The sequence below is a fragment of the Coturnix japonica genome, chromosome Z, assembly GCF_001577835.2.
Source record: "Coturnix japonica isolate 7356 chromosome Z, Coturnix japonica 2.1, whole genome shotgun sequence".
In the NCBI taxonomy this organism is placed as follows: domain Eukaryota; kingdom Metazoa; phylum Chordata; class Aves; order Galliformes; family Phasianidae; genus Coturnix; species Coturnix japonica.
The window spans coordinates 12,628,600-12,642,575 of record NC_029547.1 but is presented as its reverse complement, the minus strand read 5'-3'; the positions used below and the strand labels follow the sequence as shown (position 1 = coordinate 12,642,575).

Sequence of the window (13,976 nt, the reverse complement as noted above, 5' to 3'; positions counted from 1 at the left end):
AGTTGCTCTGAAAGTAATGCCTCCTATTTATCACAACGGAAAACAGAACCTGTATAAAGACCACAATAAAGCAGTTTGCTAGAGCAAATTCTCAGCTGCAAAACACTACTACCATTAGCTATGCATTTTTAACAGTGATTAACAGGAGCCTGCATACTACACCTTAAAAATCTGCAACGGTGCTTGTGATCTACTGTTGTTCACATCCACTGTTTGGTCTCCATAAGCATTCAGCAAGCACTGATGAATGTCAGTGGATGCCATTTTTTGTGCATGTAGGAATTCAGTACAACCCTTTGCTTCATATGAGTTTTCGTGCTAGATGCCATTTTGTACTGCTCCTCTGCTGCTGTCTGTCAGGAAACCAAATGTCAAGATACTATTAAGCATAATCAAGGAAAGCTTACAGGAGGTTGAGGATTATCAGGAGAGTACTGATCATTGTAGTTATGCACACACAGGGAATTAAGTTATTGTTCTACGGGTGCTAATTAGTCCGAACTCTTGAGTATTTTTGCATACAGTGTGTGCATTCTTTCTATATATGTTATCTAATGAGTGCATCTATCTTCATCTCTAAATAAACTGATAGTGTGTATTTTTAGTCGAGTGAATCAGGGGATGTCCTATGTAATTCTCAGATTTTTTGTCTGAAACAGGAAAACTGAATTGTGATCTAATCATATTTTTAAGGACAGACTTTTTTTTCAGGGAAGAATTTGTGCAGAAGACAAATCAGTGTTAATAGTTACAACAGGGCTTTCAGCAGAATATTAAATTTAAGGCTGAATATACTATCTTGATTACAGAGGTAACAAAGTCTTTGCTGCTGTGGTGTTAGAACTAACTTTGACCTGTGAGTTTATCACTTGTGGGTAAGATCATACAGCTTGTCAAGTTCTTAGTCTGGGTGTTGTTACCTAACATCCGGGCATCAGCCTTTGCTATTGCAATAGGTTGGTGGATCTAATCAGCAGCTACTTGCCTGTGTTTTAGAACTTCTATCTAGTGGCAAATATAATAGCCCCGTGGTATTCTTGTATCAAAGTACTGTATTTCATTCCTATTAACACTAAATAATTTAAGAAGCAAAACACTGTAAACTATTTCATCCTCAGTTTCATTTTATAAAGCAGTGCTGGCAGTCCTTATATTACTGTCTGTTTCAAGTTGTTACCTTCTTAATTCAAGACTTTCTTAATTGAAATGTAAAACTTCAGAGTGGTCTAAAACATATTGCAGTCTTTTAAACTTTTTTTTTTTTTTTTTTTTTTTTTTTTTTCCACCTTTATCAGATTTTTTTTTTTTTTTTTTTTTTTTTCTCATTTGTCTTTATCTGTGTTAAAAAGGAGTTCCTATTCTTGACTGCAGATTTTCCCTCAGGCGATGTCTTACCTGTAGCAGCCCAGTGGAATGGTCAGATTGAAAATAATCCATTCTCTCTGAACTGACCTGGTTTACAGTTCATAAAAATTGTGATGTTTCAACAGAATGAAAAACTGGGAGTGAAATCTCCAAAAAGTAGTACTGATAGGGTATGGGGATTTTGACAACTTTGTAGTGAGGCCTATGTGGTATATTGACATAATATTGACAAAATGACCAGCCTGTCTTTTGTTTTCTCCTATCCTTTCTTCTTCCTGAGGGGAATCTGGAAATGACATGACAACAGGGTGAGGCTTCTGCTGGATCAGCTTTCAACCTGAGGCATGGGTGGGGTGAATAAGGAGCAGATTTACACTAAAGCAGCTATCTGAGTAAATTTACCCAGTAACTGTATGACTAGAAGCAGATGGGATTGTGTGTTTAGTGACAGACAGAGGGAATGGCCACAGAACATGGACACCAGATTAGCTCAAGTCACCCTCTCCTTTGAGTGACTCATATAGCCATGCTATGAAGAATATCAGATACTGATTCAAATTTTAATTGCTATTTTTTCTTCCTTGGGATACACTTTGGATACTTAACATAATGCTCATTTTGGTACAAAGGAAGGGAGGGAAATAAATTTCCAGGGAAAGATGAGTCTGGTTTTCATTTAGCTTCGGAGCTATCAACCTTGAGGTTTCTATTTCATAATATGTGGAAAAAGTGATCCAGCAGGTTTCTGTTGGAGAAATCCTTCTGTTGGGCTGTTCCCCATTCACAGCCACGGGTCCTGATGATTGTTTTGCATCAGTTCTAGTACTAGTCAAGTGCCTCCACAGGCCAATTGAACATGCATACCTTGAGTGGGAAACATTGTTTTCCTCTTCACTTGGGTTGAATCAGCTGCTCACTGAATGTCTTGATGGGTGCCAGTGGAAGGTGGGGTGAGGAGAGCTGTGCAATTAAAAGTGGAGAGCTAGAGCCAGTCCTCCTAGCTGGCAGCTAGTCCCTCCTCAGCTGGCATCTGGCTGTTCCTGGCACCAGAGCCTCAGGGAAAACTGCGTGGGCTGCACCCTTTTGTTGGACTTTGCTGTGCTAAACCAGTCTGCTGAGCTCTGCATGTGGAGATAGACCTTGTCTGCTTGGAGCAGTTGCTCTTTTCGCTCCTTGCTGAAAGTCATCATTTTTGTTTCTCCTTCATTATCCAGTTATTTCATTAAAAACAAAAAAACAAAAAAATACACCCACAAAACATGCCTCAATCACATGGTAATTTACTATAGAGTTCGCAGTTCCATAGAGGCAGGACATTGGTATGAAAGACTTACAGTCTTCCAGGTTTCTGTCTGAAACAGTCACATTTTCTGTTACGACTTCAGTAGGAAATTAAGAAAATTAAAACCAGAAAGCTAGAATTATGTTCAAACAGTATCATTTTCTCTGTAATAAATTGTTTAAGAAATCTCAAATAAAATATGTAAGTAACTGAAAAGTTGCATAAATCAAAATCTGATTTTCATCCATTGGAAGAAAGAAACAAAATTGTTTTACCACATTTTTGTAACGTCATCTTTTTTTTCTTTCTTTCTTATAAAAAGCCAAGTTGTTGATGGCTTGGCAGCTGTAAGGATGATGTCAGCTCCTCCATTGTGAAATATCTGCTTTTTTTTAGATAGTCTTATGGCATTCAATCAATTTCTGGTGATTCAGCTGAATTAAAAACCAACTGGATTTAAATCTAAATTCCCCTAACTGCTAAACCGAACATATTCCTGGCCACAGCATCATTTCGAGTAGGTCTGTCTTGAAGCCGTATTGAAACTTTATAACCCACAGAAAGCAGTTTTATTTTGAGAATCAGAACTAAATGACATGGTGAAAGAAAATGCGCACTTCATTTCAGAGCTGTTAATAAGAATCTGTCAGTACGTACTGTATTATTTTTTAATCTGACTTATTAATGAATTCAATAGATTTTACAAAGTCTTATAGACTACATATGTAGAATCAATTTCTCTTCAAAAAGCAATTTAAATCTTTAAGTCACAGTGGTGTATTCAAAATAAATATGTTGTTGGGTGGGGCTGTTTTGGGCTGAAAAAACTTTCACCTTCCTTTCAAATTCCAGACCTAACCATAAAGTGGAACATCAAAGGCATTATAAAACTGTAGGCTACTAATTGTAGACAATTTATTTTGAAGATATCTATACACAGAGGCTGACATCCAAGACAGAAAGCTTGTAAAAACATTCTGTGACTTTTCTCTAAGCTTTGATTCATTTTCTCAATGCAAATAAAACTTTACATTGCTCTCCTTGACATTTGGAGAAAGGCATTACCTCATATATTGCACTATTAATTGCCAAAATAAATGATTGCTTATAAAGAGCTAAATCTACTCTGTGCAGAATGAACATATGATATATTACTATAGAGAAACCATTTTGTTTCTGGGACTGATATGCCATTCTTCGGCATTAAAATTACATTGTAATGGCTGCAGCATTATATATTATATCTATACATATACCAAAATGATTAATCTTGATTAAGTAATAGACATTCCAGGCTCCTTCAGGCCCCATTTATTACTTACAGCGTCCAGGTGAAAGATGATTCCTAAGGCTTTTCTGGTCAGAAGTGAGTTCTTCTCAAATTTTAATACTGATGATCTAGCTTTCTTAGAACTATGAAAAGAAGGGAAAAGAAAAACAATCTCTGGTAATGGAGTTATTCAGCAACAGAAGTGTAAACAGGCATAGGTATGCATGGATGAATATGCTCTTTGGGCTTTTTGTTGGAAAAATGTACTACCAAATCTCTACTAGGCTAAGACACAGAAATCATTCTTGTTGAATCAGGATATGAAGAAGTAACTGGTAGATGACTGGGCTTACATTATGATAACTGGAATGGGAAAGTGATCAAGAATGGGGAAAAGATGCACTACATCTCTCAATTTCCATCTCTCTGCAAAGTTAAACAGTCCATATGCTGACCATCTGGAATCTGTCATCTTTTCATTACAAGTAAATCATACATTCAAATGATTCTGTGTGTTTACATAACATAGGAGTTGCCAACATGTGACCCTGAATCTGTGCATGGCATTCAGCAGCTTCACTTCGTGCTTTCATGTGGGTCTGACAGTTCTGGGTAGAACTCAACCCCACTTGCTGATAGGAAACCATAGTTCCAGCCAACTCACCACTGTTCAGATCAGATGAATAGTGCTTTCTCTTTGTCTACTGTTTATATGCATTTTCTGTTGTGTAGCTCTTTTGGAGGTGTCTCTTGGGAAGTTTGGCCTTTGGTTGTACACTGACATATTAGTATATAAGTATAGTATAGTGTAGTGTAGTATAGTATAGTATAGTTGCACTTTTGGTGAGTCTTATAAGTAATTATTCCATGTTTCCTTTGAGATGTAGGTGATCACCTTTAGAATTTAGAACTGGTAGGTCACTTGATTAAGTGTCCAATACCAATATGATGGCTGGGATTCAGGCATTTGTTACTACTGCTTTTTTATGCTCTTTTATGTCCAATACCTACTTGAACATAACACTGTTTATTTATGTTTTTGTTGCTCTTGACTTATATGCTCCATTTTTCAATGAAATATCTCTGAGCTGGACATATAAAGTTTCAATTGTACACATTATATTAATATCAAATTATGGACTGTTCAATTTTCTTTGTTATTAGAAGTGCTGTCTTCTTGTAACACAAGCGGGTTTGTATGTTTCACAGAGAAGGCCATCTCAACAAGACATCTGATGTCTTACCACACTTCATAAATACTATTCCATGATTTTCAAACTGTTTCCTGGAGGGAAATTTATTATTATTATTTTTTTTTTTCATATTTTCCCAGGAAAAATGAAAGTTAAGCGCTTCATTTTGCTATCTCTCATTTTTTTTATGTTTTATCTTGTAGGCTGTATTAATCTGTTTGCTGTTATTTAGAATAACTTTAATGTTTCTATTCTCTAATTGTGTAAGAAGGCAATAACGTTGACAAGTGCTTTACACTTGATTTTCTTGGTGATACTTCTTACTACTGTTACTAATTCTGAATGTTTTTTAAGATACAGTCTTAATCTGTTGTAAAAATGGAGGTGAAGAGTGCTTTGAAACAAGAGCATTTTAATATGCTTACTATTGTTGAAATTAATTTTAGAAGGGTATACAGTTTACAAGAGTCTGTGCTTGGTATTCTCATATAAATCTTTTATCTGGAATAAAAAATTGCCATAAGAAAACTGAAATTAGAAGGGTTAGTTTGAAACTATTTTTTTCACAACATTTAGCTAAGTGGATTAAGGCGTGCGAACTTCACTGTGTGAGTCTGTCTGTGGCACAAACCTGTGTCTCATCATCATGACATTATGGGTGTCTGAGGCCTTGGCTATTCCTCAAATGCTTTTATTTTAATAATGTAACAGAAAGACTCAGAGTTTTGAAGAAAACTCATTATTGCTATAAAGCAGCAAAAGGTCACCAAATGTCTTTCCTTAGTGAAGTAGCAAAAGCCATTATTTTTTTAGTAATTCATTGTCACAGTGCAGGTTGGAGGAGCCCTTAACATTTGCAGTTTCCTTATTGAGGTGAAATGATTGATTCATACATCAAAGTTCAAAAAAAGAGAAATTGGTTAAAAGTATATGTTGCAAAGGCCTTGTTAGCCCAGAGACCAATCTGAATTTCAAGATAACCATAGCAGACTTGTTATCCCTTTTTGCACATTCTCATCTTTCTCATGGACTCTCACAAGTAGCCTGTTAATTAAGGCATCTTGCCTATGAACATGTCCATAATGTTGTTGTAGACTTAGAAATAACCGCGAAGATCTTGCACTGCTCACATGTTGATGGAATCTCTTTCTTTTCATGAAGAGGGAAAATACTCCCTAAGTAGGTAGTGTTATTCAATGCTATCTTGCAGCGGTTAAACTTTAAACTTTCATTTCTTTGAGATTTTTTTGAAGTGCTTCATAAGACAGTACGGGTAAAGCGCTATGACCTGACTATAGGCCTGTTGATATGAGAAAAAACAATGCATATGCAAAAGCAGTCCGATCACAAGCAGGATGCTCTTGTATATACTTCCATTAATACAGTCCATATAACTTGCTTGGGCTCAGAATGTTTCTTCTTCAATAAGGTCGGACTGGTACTTGCGCATTTAATTTTTTCCATAGTTTGTTTTGTTTTGTATTATAGCTCCCTGTACTTTTTTTTTTCTGAAAAAGACTGTATTACAAGTGTAATAGAGGAGGTGTTGATCAGGACTTTAACATATATATATCTTCTGAGACATGTAGTAAGATTTTAATTCAGGCTTTATTGTGGATGGTGATGACTGTGGTATCACAGTAAGCATCCATAAGTTTTTTTTTCTGTTTCCTCCATTTGCTCCTTCTTATTTCTTCACCTCTTTGGTAAATTCCTGTCATAGAGAAAGGAGTTTTATATTCAGTGAATTCAGAGAAAAATAAATAGTTAAGTTTCTTACAATCATATATCCTGTGAAGTAATAGGTTAAACATTTATGGCATTACCTCTTATTCCTTAGTTAGGTCCCAAAATTTGCAGTATTTTAAAAATTAGTCTAAAAACATTCTTCTTAAAAGCTGAATTCTCACCAGGAGGCTTTAAAAGTTCCCTGCATTTTGTGGAAGGTATTTCAAACACTAAAATTCACTGAAGTGATCAACAAAGTCCTTTGCAGAGAACCAAACTGGTCAGATCCACGCTTTTAGCCAGAATTGATCATATCCCACTTGACCAGCCTGAGTGCATTTGATCCCAGGGCCCAATCAGTAATAGGAGCAACGTGTGTTCTAGTTATCCCAAGACAGCAATATGCATTTTGCCAGAGGAAGTGAGAGGATTTCTGAAAATTTTCCCTGCAGTTTGCTTTTGCTTGCATTTCACTGTGAAAACTAAGCAACAATCAGCTTCTGAGAATCCAGTCTAGCAAGAGGTAATTTTTTGTCATTAAGTTTCCGTCATATATTTTTAATATAATGCTCAAGATTTTCAATGTATCACCACCTAGGAAGTTCCTAATGCATCTGTGAGAAACACATCACAAAGTTTTATCTTTAGGAACAAGTAAGAGTTGAAATTGCTGCAAATGTACTTAGTACCCAAACACAAATATTTTTTTAATTCTGTGTTATAGAGAGGGACATGCATGTTTTTCATCAGCTGCTGATGCTTAATACAAGACTCTGATAATTCTTGTACTGCTTTACAGTGCAGGGTAGGCCAGCACAAGGTGAGTCTCCTTCTCTTGAGAAACATATGTTACAGACCTAGTTGCACATCTGCAAAATGGAAAAGTGCGTTGTATTTAAAACTGATTTTGCCTAGGTCATCCTTATCTATTTTTATGTAAAACTTTCATGCTGCTGTAACATGAAAAGAGGAGAGAAATACTCTCTTCCCCTCTGATTCCTTTTTTTGCAGGTGAGTGGTTAGTTCATCTGGGTAGTTTAGATAATATTGAAATTATATGGCTACATTAGAAACAGTCAGGTTTTTCAGATAGTTGGAAGAGAATGTATTACGTGTTCATTGACAGAAATGAAATATGTAGTATTCTTGCTTCTCTTAGTACCATAGCCATTGCCTAGTGTGTATATTGGGTAATTAGATAAAAGCTTGATTCACATTTGCTGTATTATTTAGTGAAATTTAGAAACAGAAAAAAAATTAATGTAAAGCAAGTTGTGTTTAATCCAAAAGTATAAAATAAATTCAAACAGAACAGAGATCCAATGCCAGCTTGTATTTTTGAAACAGTCCATAGATTTGTACTTCTTCTGTTACGTGTGCAGCTGTATGGTGTGAAGAGTACAGTTTTCCAATTGCTAAAAGGACATTCACTACAAGCTGATGATGTTCTTACGTTCCTATAAGAGGATGTCTTGTCACCTTCTGTCTGTTCTCCCCAGAACTAGCTACTTCCTTACTGGAACATACTGAAAGAGATCTTGATTTAATTTCCAGTTAACATTCTGTTTTTGTGATGTAAGGTAAAGTTTCTAATTCAGCATTGGATTTGTAGAATGATTGTTTAAGCACCAAACCAGACTGCCTGCAAATCAAAACCACCCTATTCTTACAAAATGTTTTGCATCTGTGGGTGCTAGAAAAACCAGCACAGTTCAAAACCCTTTTTATCAGCCAGGAATATTTGGGGCAGGAACTTGGGTCCCTAAAATACCAATGCTGGACTGGATCTTTTAGAAATGAAAGACAATCTCTCATTCTGTCAGGTGCATCCTCATGTGAATCTAACGCTTTGCTTTCAGATTCCCTTTATTAAAACTATATATTAAATTGGCCTGAGCCTTCTCTTTTATTTCCAGCTCACTGAAAAAAATAAGTGAGTTCATCATTAAATTGGCATCTTTTTCTAATTGCTGTAGTGGACAAAAATAATGTATATAGCCTGTATTTGTGTGGAGTTTTGAGTGTGACCTTTCTCCAGTAGGGAGGAAGCTATTGGACAGTTGGAAAAATATTATCCAATAAAAGTCCTAAGATGTGATTATGGGAAGCAGTTCTGACCACAGAGAAGAGTTATAATGTGGCTTCCTGAGTTGTACTGCTATGGAGTTACAGTTTGTTTCTCCACTTTTTATTTCTCTTACTGATGGCACACTCCTATAAATATCCAATTGTTTGGGTGCCTGCTATCTGAAGACGGGCATTTTTCTGTTGTGTTGGGTGAAGTGTTCTCTGTTTAGAGGGCATCATGTAAATGCTTCAAATCCTGACAAAAGATTCAGATGATTTATGTTAGAAAAGAAGGCATGATGTGAAAAGCTTTGGATTCATTTTGATGGAGAGAGCAGAGAATGGTACTGTTGCTGTTTATGTAGCAATATATAGGGGCTATTGAATATAATACAGATTTATTGCGTCATTAAAGCAGTATGTTGATTTTAAACATTGAAGTGAACATACTGGAAAATTTCCTCTCTCTGTTTGAGTTTCACATATAAGTGGTTTTTGGTTTGTGAGTCCCAGACTTCTGTCTGGGGATCTCCTCTGTGGTTTTTATAGGCTACTAATCAGATCACAAGAGGCAAGAAGGCATATGCATTGCCTTACTATGAAAATAATATGAGTTATTGTTTGTTGGTTTTAATTTCTAGTGGTAAAAGCCTGTGTGTCTTTTCCCCAGTATTTTGTTAAATTGTTAAGCACATTTCTACTCTATAATGCACTGAGATGTTCACTTCTCTCTAGCAGAAGCATTTTTACCAAGTAAAGAAACTGCTTTTTAGTCACTCAGTATTTTAGAGTATAATCTTAACATAATACTAAAAAGGGGAAAAAAAAATGTTGAAATTGATATTGCAAGATAAAAGTACCTTTTGAAATCTCATCTTCCTGGAGTGACTGACTTAAGTCATTTAACAAACTGTATGGACAAGATGTTTTAAATGCAGTATATATTTTAGTCATATGCAGAGACTCCACTGTTCTCAAAAGCTGAGAAAGGGCAATAATGTAAGTGTTAGTTTCTTCAGCACAGTAGTTTCTCCTCTTCTGGCTGATTGATGAGGCTTTGTTATATATGTGGTCCTTGCTCTAAAGGCATAGTTGGTAGAATCTTTTGTATGTATCACACTTATATCTCAGTATGTATCTCTCCAGGTTGTGTTGGCAGAAAATATGTCTGATCTGACTCTAGGGAACCTGCTTTAGCAGGGGTGTTGGATGTGATGATTCCCAGAGTTCCCTTCCAACCCCTATAATTCTGTGATTCTGTGTTCTTTGTGGATCCTTTCCAAACTGGGATCCTCTGAGTTTAATTCTATGTCTGCAAGCGCAAGTACCACCCAGTGTGCGTAATCATCCTGAGAGAGACACACAAGACTCTCTTGCAGTGCTGTCCTATGTAGTACCTACAAACAAAATGAGCTTTCTTTTATCATGCAACAGCAGCAGACCAAAAAGTCAGAGAGGTGCTGTAGCCATTCTGATAGCAGTAAGTTGAGATGCTATTAGGAGAAGGTTTTACAAAGTCATACAAAACTATGGAAATATTCCCTGGTGACTTTGGTGGCTGGAAAAAAAAAAATATATAGATAGATAGATAGATAGATAGATAGATAGATAGATAGATATAGATATATAGATATATAGATATATAGATATATAGATATATATATAAATATATAAATTTATATATATATACATATATATATATGAATTTATATATATAAATTTATATATATATACACACACACACACACACATATATATATAAATGCATTTCAGGATGTAGACAAGATTGTTAAGAGAATGTTGTCTGGTCTAGCTGGAATATGGATATTACTAGGAACAGAAAAGTACTGCTCAGGCAAATAATTCTGTAACTTACCCAGTGTTTCAGCATGTTTGAGTTTTTCTTATTGTGGGTGTGTGCTGCGTAGTATTGCCATTTGGAGTTGTAAGTGACATCTAGTCAGTGGTTGAAGAGGTCGGGTCCAGGTCTAGCCCATAGTTGCATTGAATATATTGACAGACAAAACTATTCAGCCTGTGTGTTGCCTTGGTATATCCTGTGTCAATTAGGGATCTGATTAACGTGACTGCATTTGGCTCAGCATCACACAAGATGGAAAAAGCCTTCTTTTGCTCATGCAGGGGAAGAAAGGATCTTGTCCTTGCAGTTCCTTAGAGTATTTTTTTGTGAATTTAGGATTGTTATTTCACACATGCACCACTTTATCTGTGTTAAATATCATTGCCTGTTTTAGCACCCCCTCATCCGGTTTCACAAGGATCTTCTGTTATTCTTTTCAGTTGCCTTTTAATAACTTCTTATACTCCGCAAACTTTGTAATAACACGGACAGCCTGGAAGGTTGGGCAGAGAGGAACCTTACAAGGTTCAACAAGGGCAACAATAGAGTCCTGCACCTGGAGAGGAATAACTGAATTTATCAGTGTGGATTACGGGCTGTCGTGCTGGAAAGATTTCCGCAAAGAACATAAATATCCTGGACCTCAGGTTGGTGATGGGCCAGTAGTGTGCCCTTGTGGCCGAGAAGGCCAGTGGTATCCTGGAGTACATTAGGAGAAAGTATGACCAACAGATTGAGGAAGTTCTTCTGCCCCTGCTATTCTGCCCTAATGAGGCCACATCTGAAGTACTGCGTCCATTTCTGAGCTTCCCATTCCAAGAAAGATAAGAAGCTACTGGACAGAATCCAGTGAAGATAGAGATCCTTCTCTTGTGGCATCCAGCCCTTAAAGGAGGCTTCTGATTATACTGGCACAAAGGTGGAACACAGGAAGTTCCTTACAAGCAAGAGAAGGAACTTCTTTGAGTATTTTAAAAGACTGTAACAGGCTGCCCAGAGAAGTTGTAGAGTTTCCTTATTTGAATAAATTCAGCCTGGACGCCCTCCTGTGCAATATGCTATAGGGAACCTGCTTTTGCAAGGGTTTGCATTGATCTCCAAAGGTCTCTTCCAACCCCTACAATGTTGTGATTGTGCAATCTCAGTTTTCACTCCCCAAGGTCATTTGGAATGTATCTTAACAGCATGAGCCCCAGCACGAATTCCTTCAGTACTCCAGTGTTGTTTCGAATGTGAAAATAAAACTTTGTTTCCTGTTTTATTAGATGCCACCTAATTGATGTGATGACCTTTGCTCTTATCTCATGGCTAATTAATGCATTTGTCCGGAGCCTTTTGGAACTCAAGCTATGCTTTATTTGCCTGATCTTCATTGTAAAGAGCAGACAGATTTCTTCAAAATGATTAATGTTATCTTGTCTTCTTATGACAAGTCTTAGCTTTAACATTCTCTACCTTTTCCACTTTCCTTAAATAATTCATACAGCATAAGAAGTAAGCTTTTGGTCTGTGTGGATCCTGTTTATTTGTTATTTAAATCCTGAAATGGAATAACCAAATAAATGATAGAAGGAGTTGCATTGCCAGAAAATGCTCTACTGAAACAAGTTTTGAGAACTACAGAGAGAATGTTTTAGTTACAAACAGAACACCTGGAAGCAATATAGATTGTAAACTGTGAAGGTTTCTGTAGATGCAAGTTCTAAACTATGTAGATACCCATGTTGTATAATACACATATATACCTGTGTGACAAGGTGATGATCATATATTCCCTGCATATGGTTGAATTTCTTATTATATACAGAAAATTGATATAGAGGATGCTGTTACTCTTCTGTTTATCAATTCCTTGGCACAATATAGCTAACTACTTTAGTTTTTGCTTTACTGATGAAGAATTGACTCTATGAGTTTCTTTTGCTTCTATTATCAGTAAAGGGCCTGGATTGTATGTAGGTGCTTATACATGAAAGCTTCTGTTACTGTGTGGTATATTGGAAAATTGTAGGGATGTGGACTCTGCAAACTGGCACTTGTGTGGGTTGTTTAGATTACTTTTAGCAGGGCTCTGTTTCCCAAGTAGTTAACATTTATTTGTCTGTATCCAATACCCTGTATTTTCTCCTTACATTCTAGCATCATAGACCATAGTGTACAGAAATGTAGTGTGCTTCATAGTAACATTATTTAAACCTCCAAATTTAGTGGTTGGTCTCTTGCTAAATGGTATGTTAGAGAGAATTCTCTGCTCTGTGGTCTTTTACCAACCAAGAGAACTTCTTAATCTCCACATGGGTAGTTTTTGTAATCTAAATCACATATTGAAGGCAGAATATTCTATTTTTATGTGTACTATTTCTGTCTCTGCATTTTAGATTTTTACCAATTGAGTTGGTGTCATTGTCAGAGGGAAAAAGGAGAGCTATGGGAATGCTTATTGAATTTCTACAAGTATCATGCCTATGCATATGAGTAAAATATATTTCTGTATATTTATTCACTTTTTTATATTTCAGATGGAAATTTACATGCAATCTTCTTCCTTTTCATGACCAACAATTAGAGAGGAAATTCTAAATTAATATACTCTTCTATAAATTTACTAAATGTAGTGAAATGTTTGCAACAAATACACATATTAGACAAAGCTAAAGAAGTAGAAAGTTCAGAGTTCAATCTTTTTGCCTTGCAAATGTATGTGGTGCAGGTGGTGACTACTGGGAAATTTTTTCTTTTTCCTTTTTTTTTTTTTTTTTTAGCAGATTATACCCATTGAGTATCTGAAATATTTTCATTGTAAAGTAGAAATAATGTTTATTTTTAATCTATTTAATATTTAATATATATCTAAATAATATTTGATAGTATTTTTTTAGTGGCTACTCTTGACTGAATATTAAATGTTTAATGAAATATCAGTGGTATCAATGAAACCTATCATGAGACTTAGAAAACATACAGATTTGATTTACAGACTTCTGATAAGACACTTGAAGTTGTAAAATTTAGTAAAACTGGATCAGCCCTTCTTTTTTAACTGCCAAATGTCATCACAGGCATCAATTGGTCAAAGTTACTTTTGTGTACCGTAATAGTAGAAGAACTGAAAATAACTAGAGGGTATGCTAGAAATGTTCTGTGGTGTGTATGTGTTTCTGAGACTACAGCTAAACCTGAATCTGAGTCATATATACTCAACAAAAATTT

The 13,976-nt window shown here is 35.8% G+C and overlaps 1 protein-coding gene across 2 annotated transcripts in view; it reads left to right on the top strand.

The window, feature by feature from the left end:
* The window catches only part of ARSB (arylsulfatase B), a 63,156-nt gene that overhangs the window by 42,008 nt on the left and 7,172 nt on the right, over positions 1 to 13,976 (top strand). The window contains exon 7 of one of the 2 annotated variants that reach the window (XM_032441325.1): positions 11,207 to 11,417. The exons of the other annotated variant lie outside the window; for it this stretch is intronic. Within the exon in view, the coding sequence (XP_032297216.1) occupies positions 11,207 to 11,217 (11 nt within the window). The 3' untranslated portion in view covers positions 11,218 to 11,417. Of the gene's footprint in view, positions 1 to 11,206; positions 11,418 to 13,976 lie in introns of those variants that run through there. 2 annotated transcript variants of the gene reach the window in all.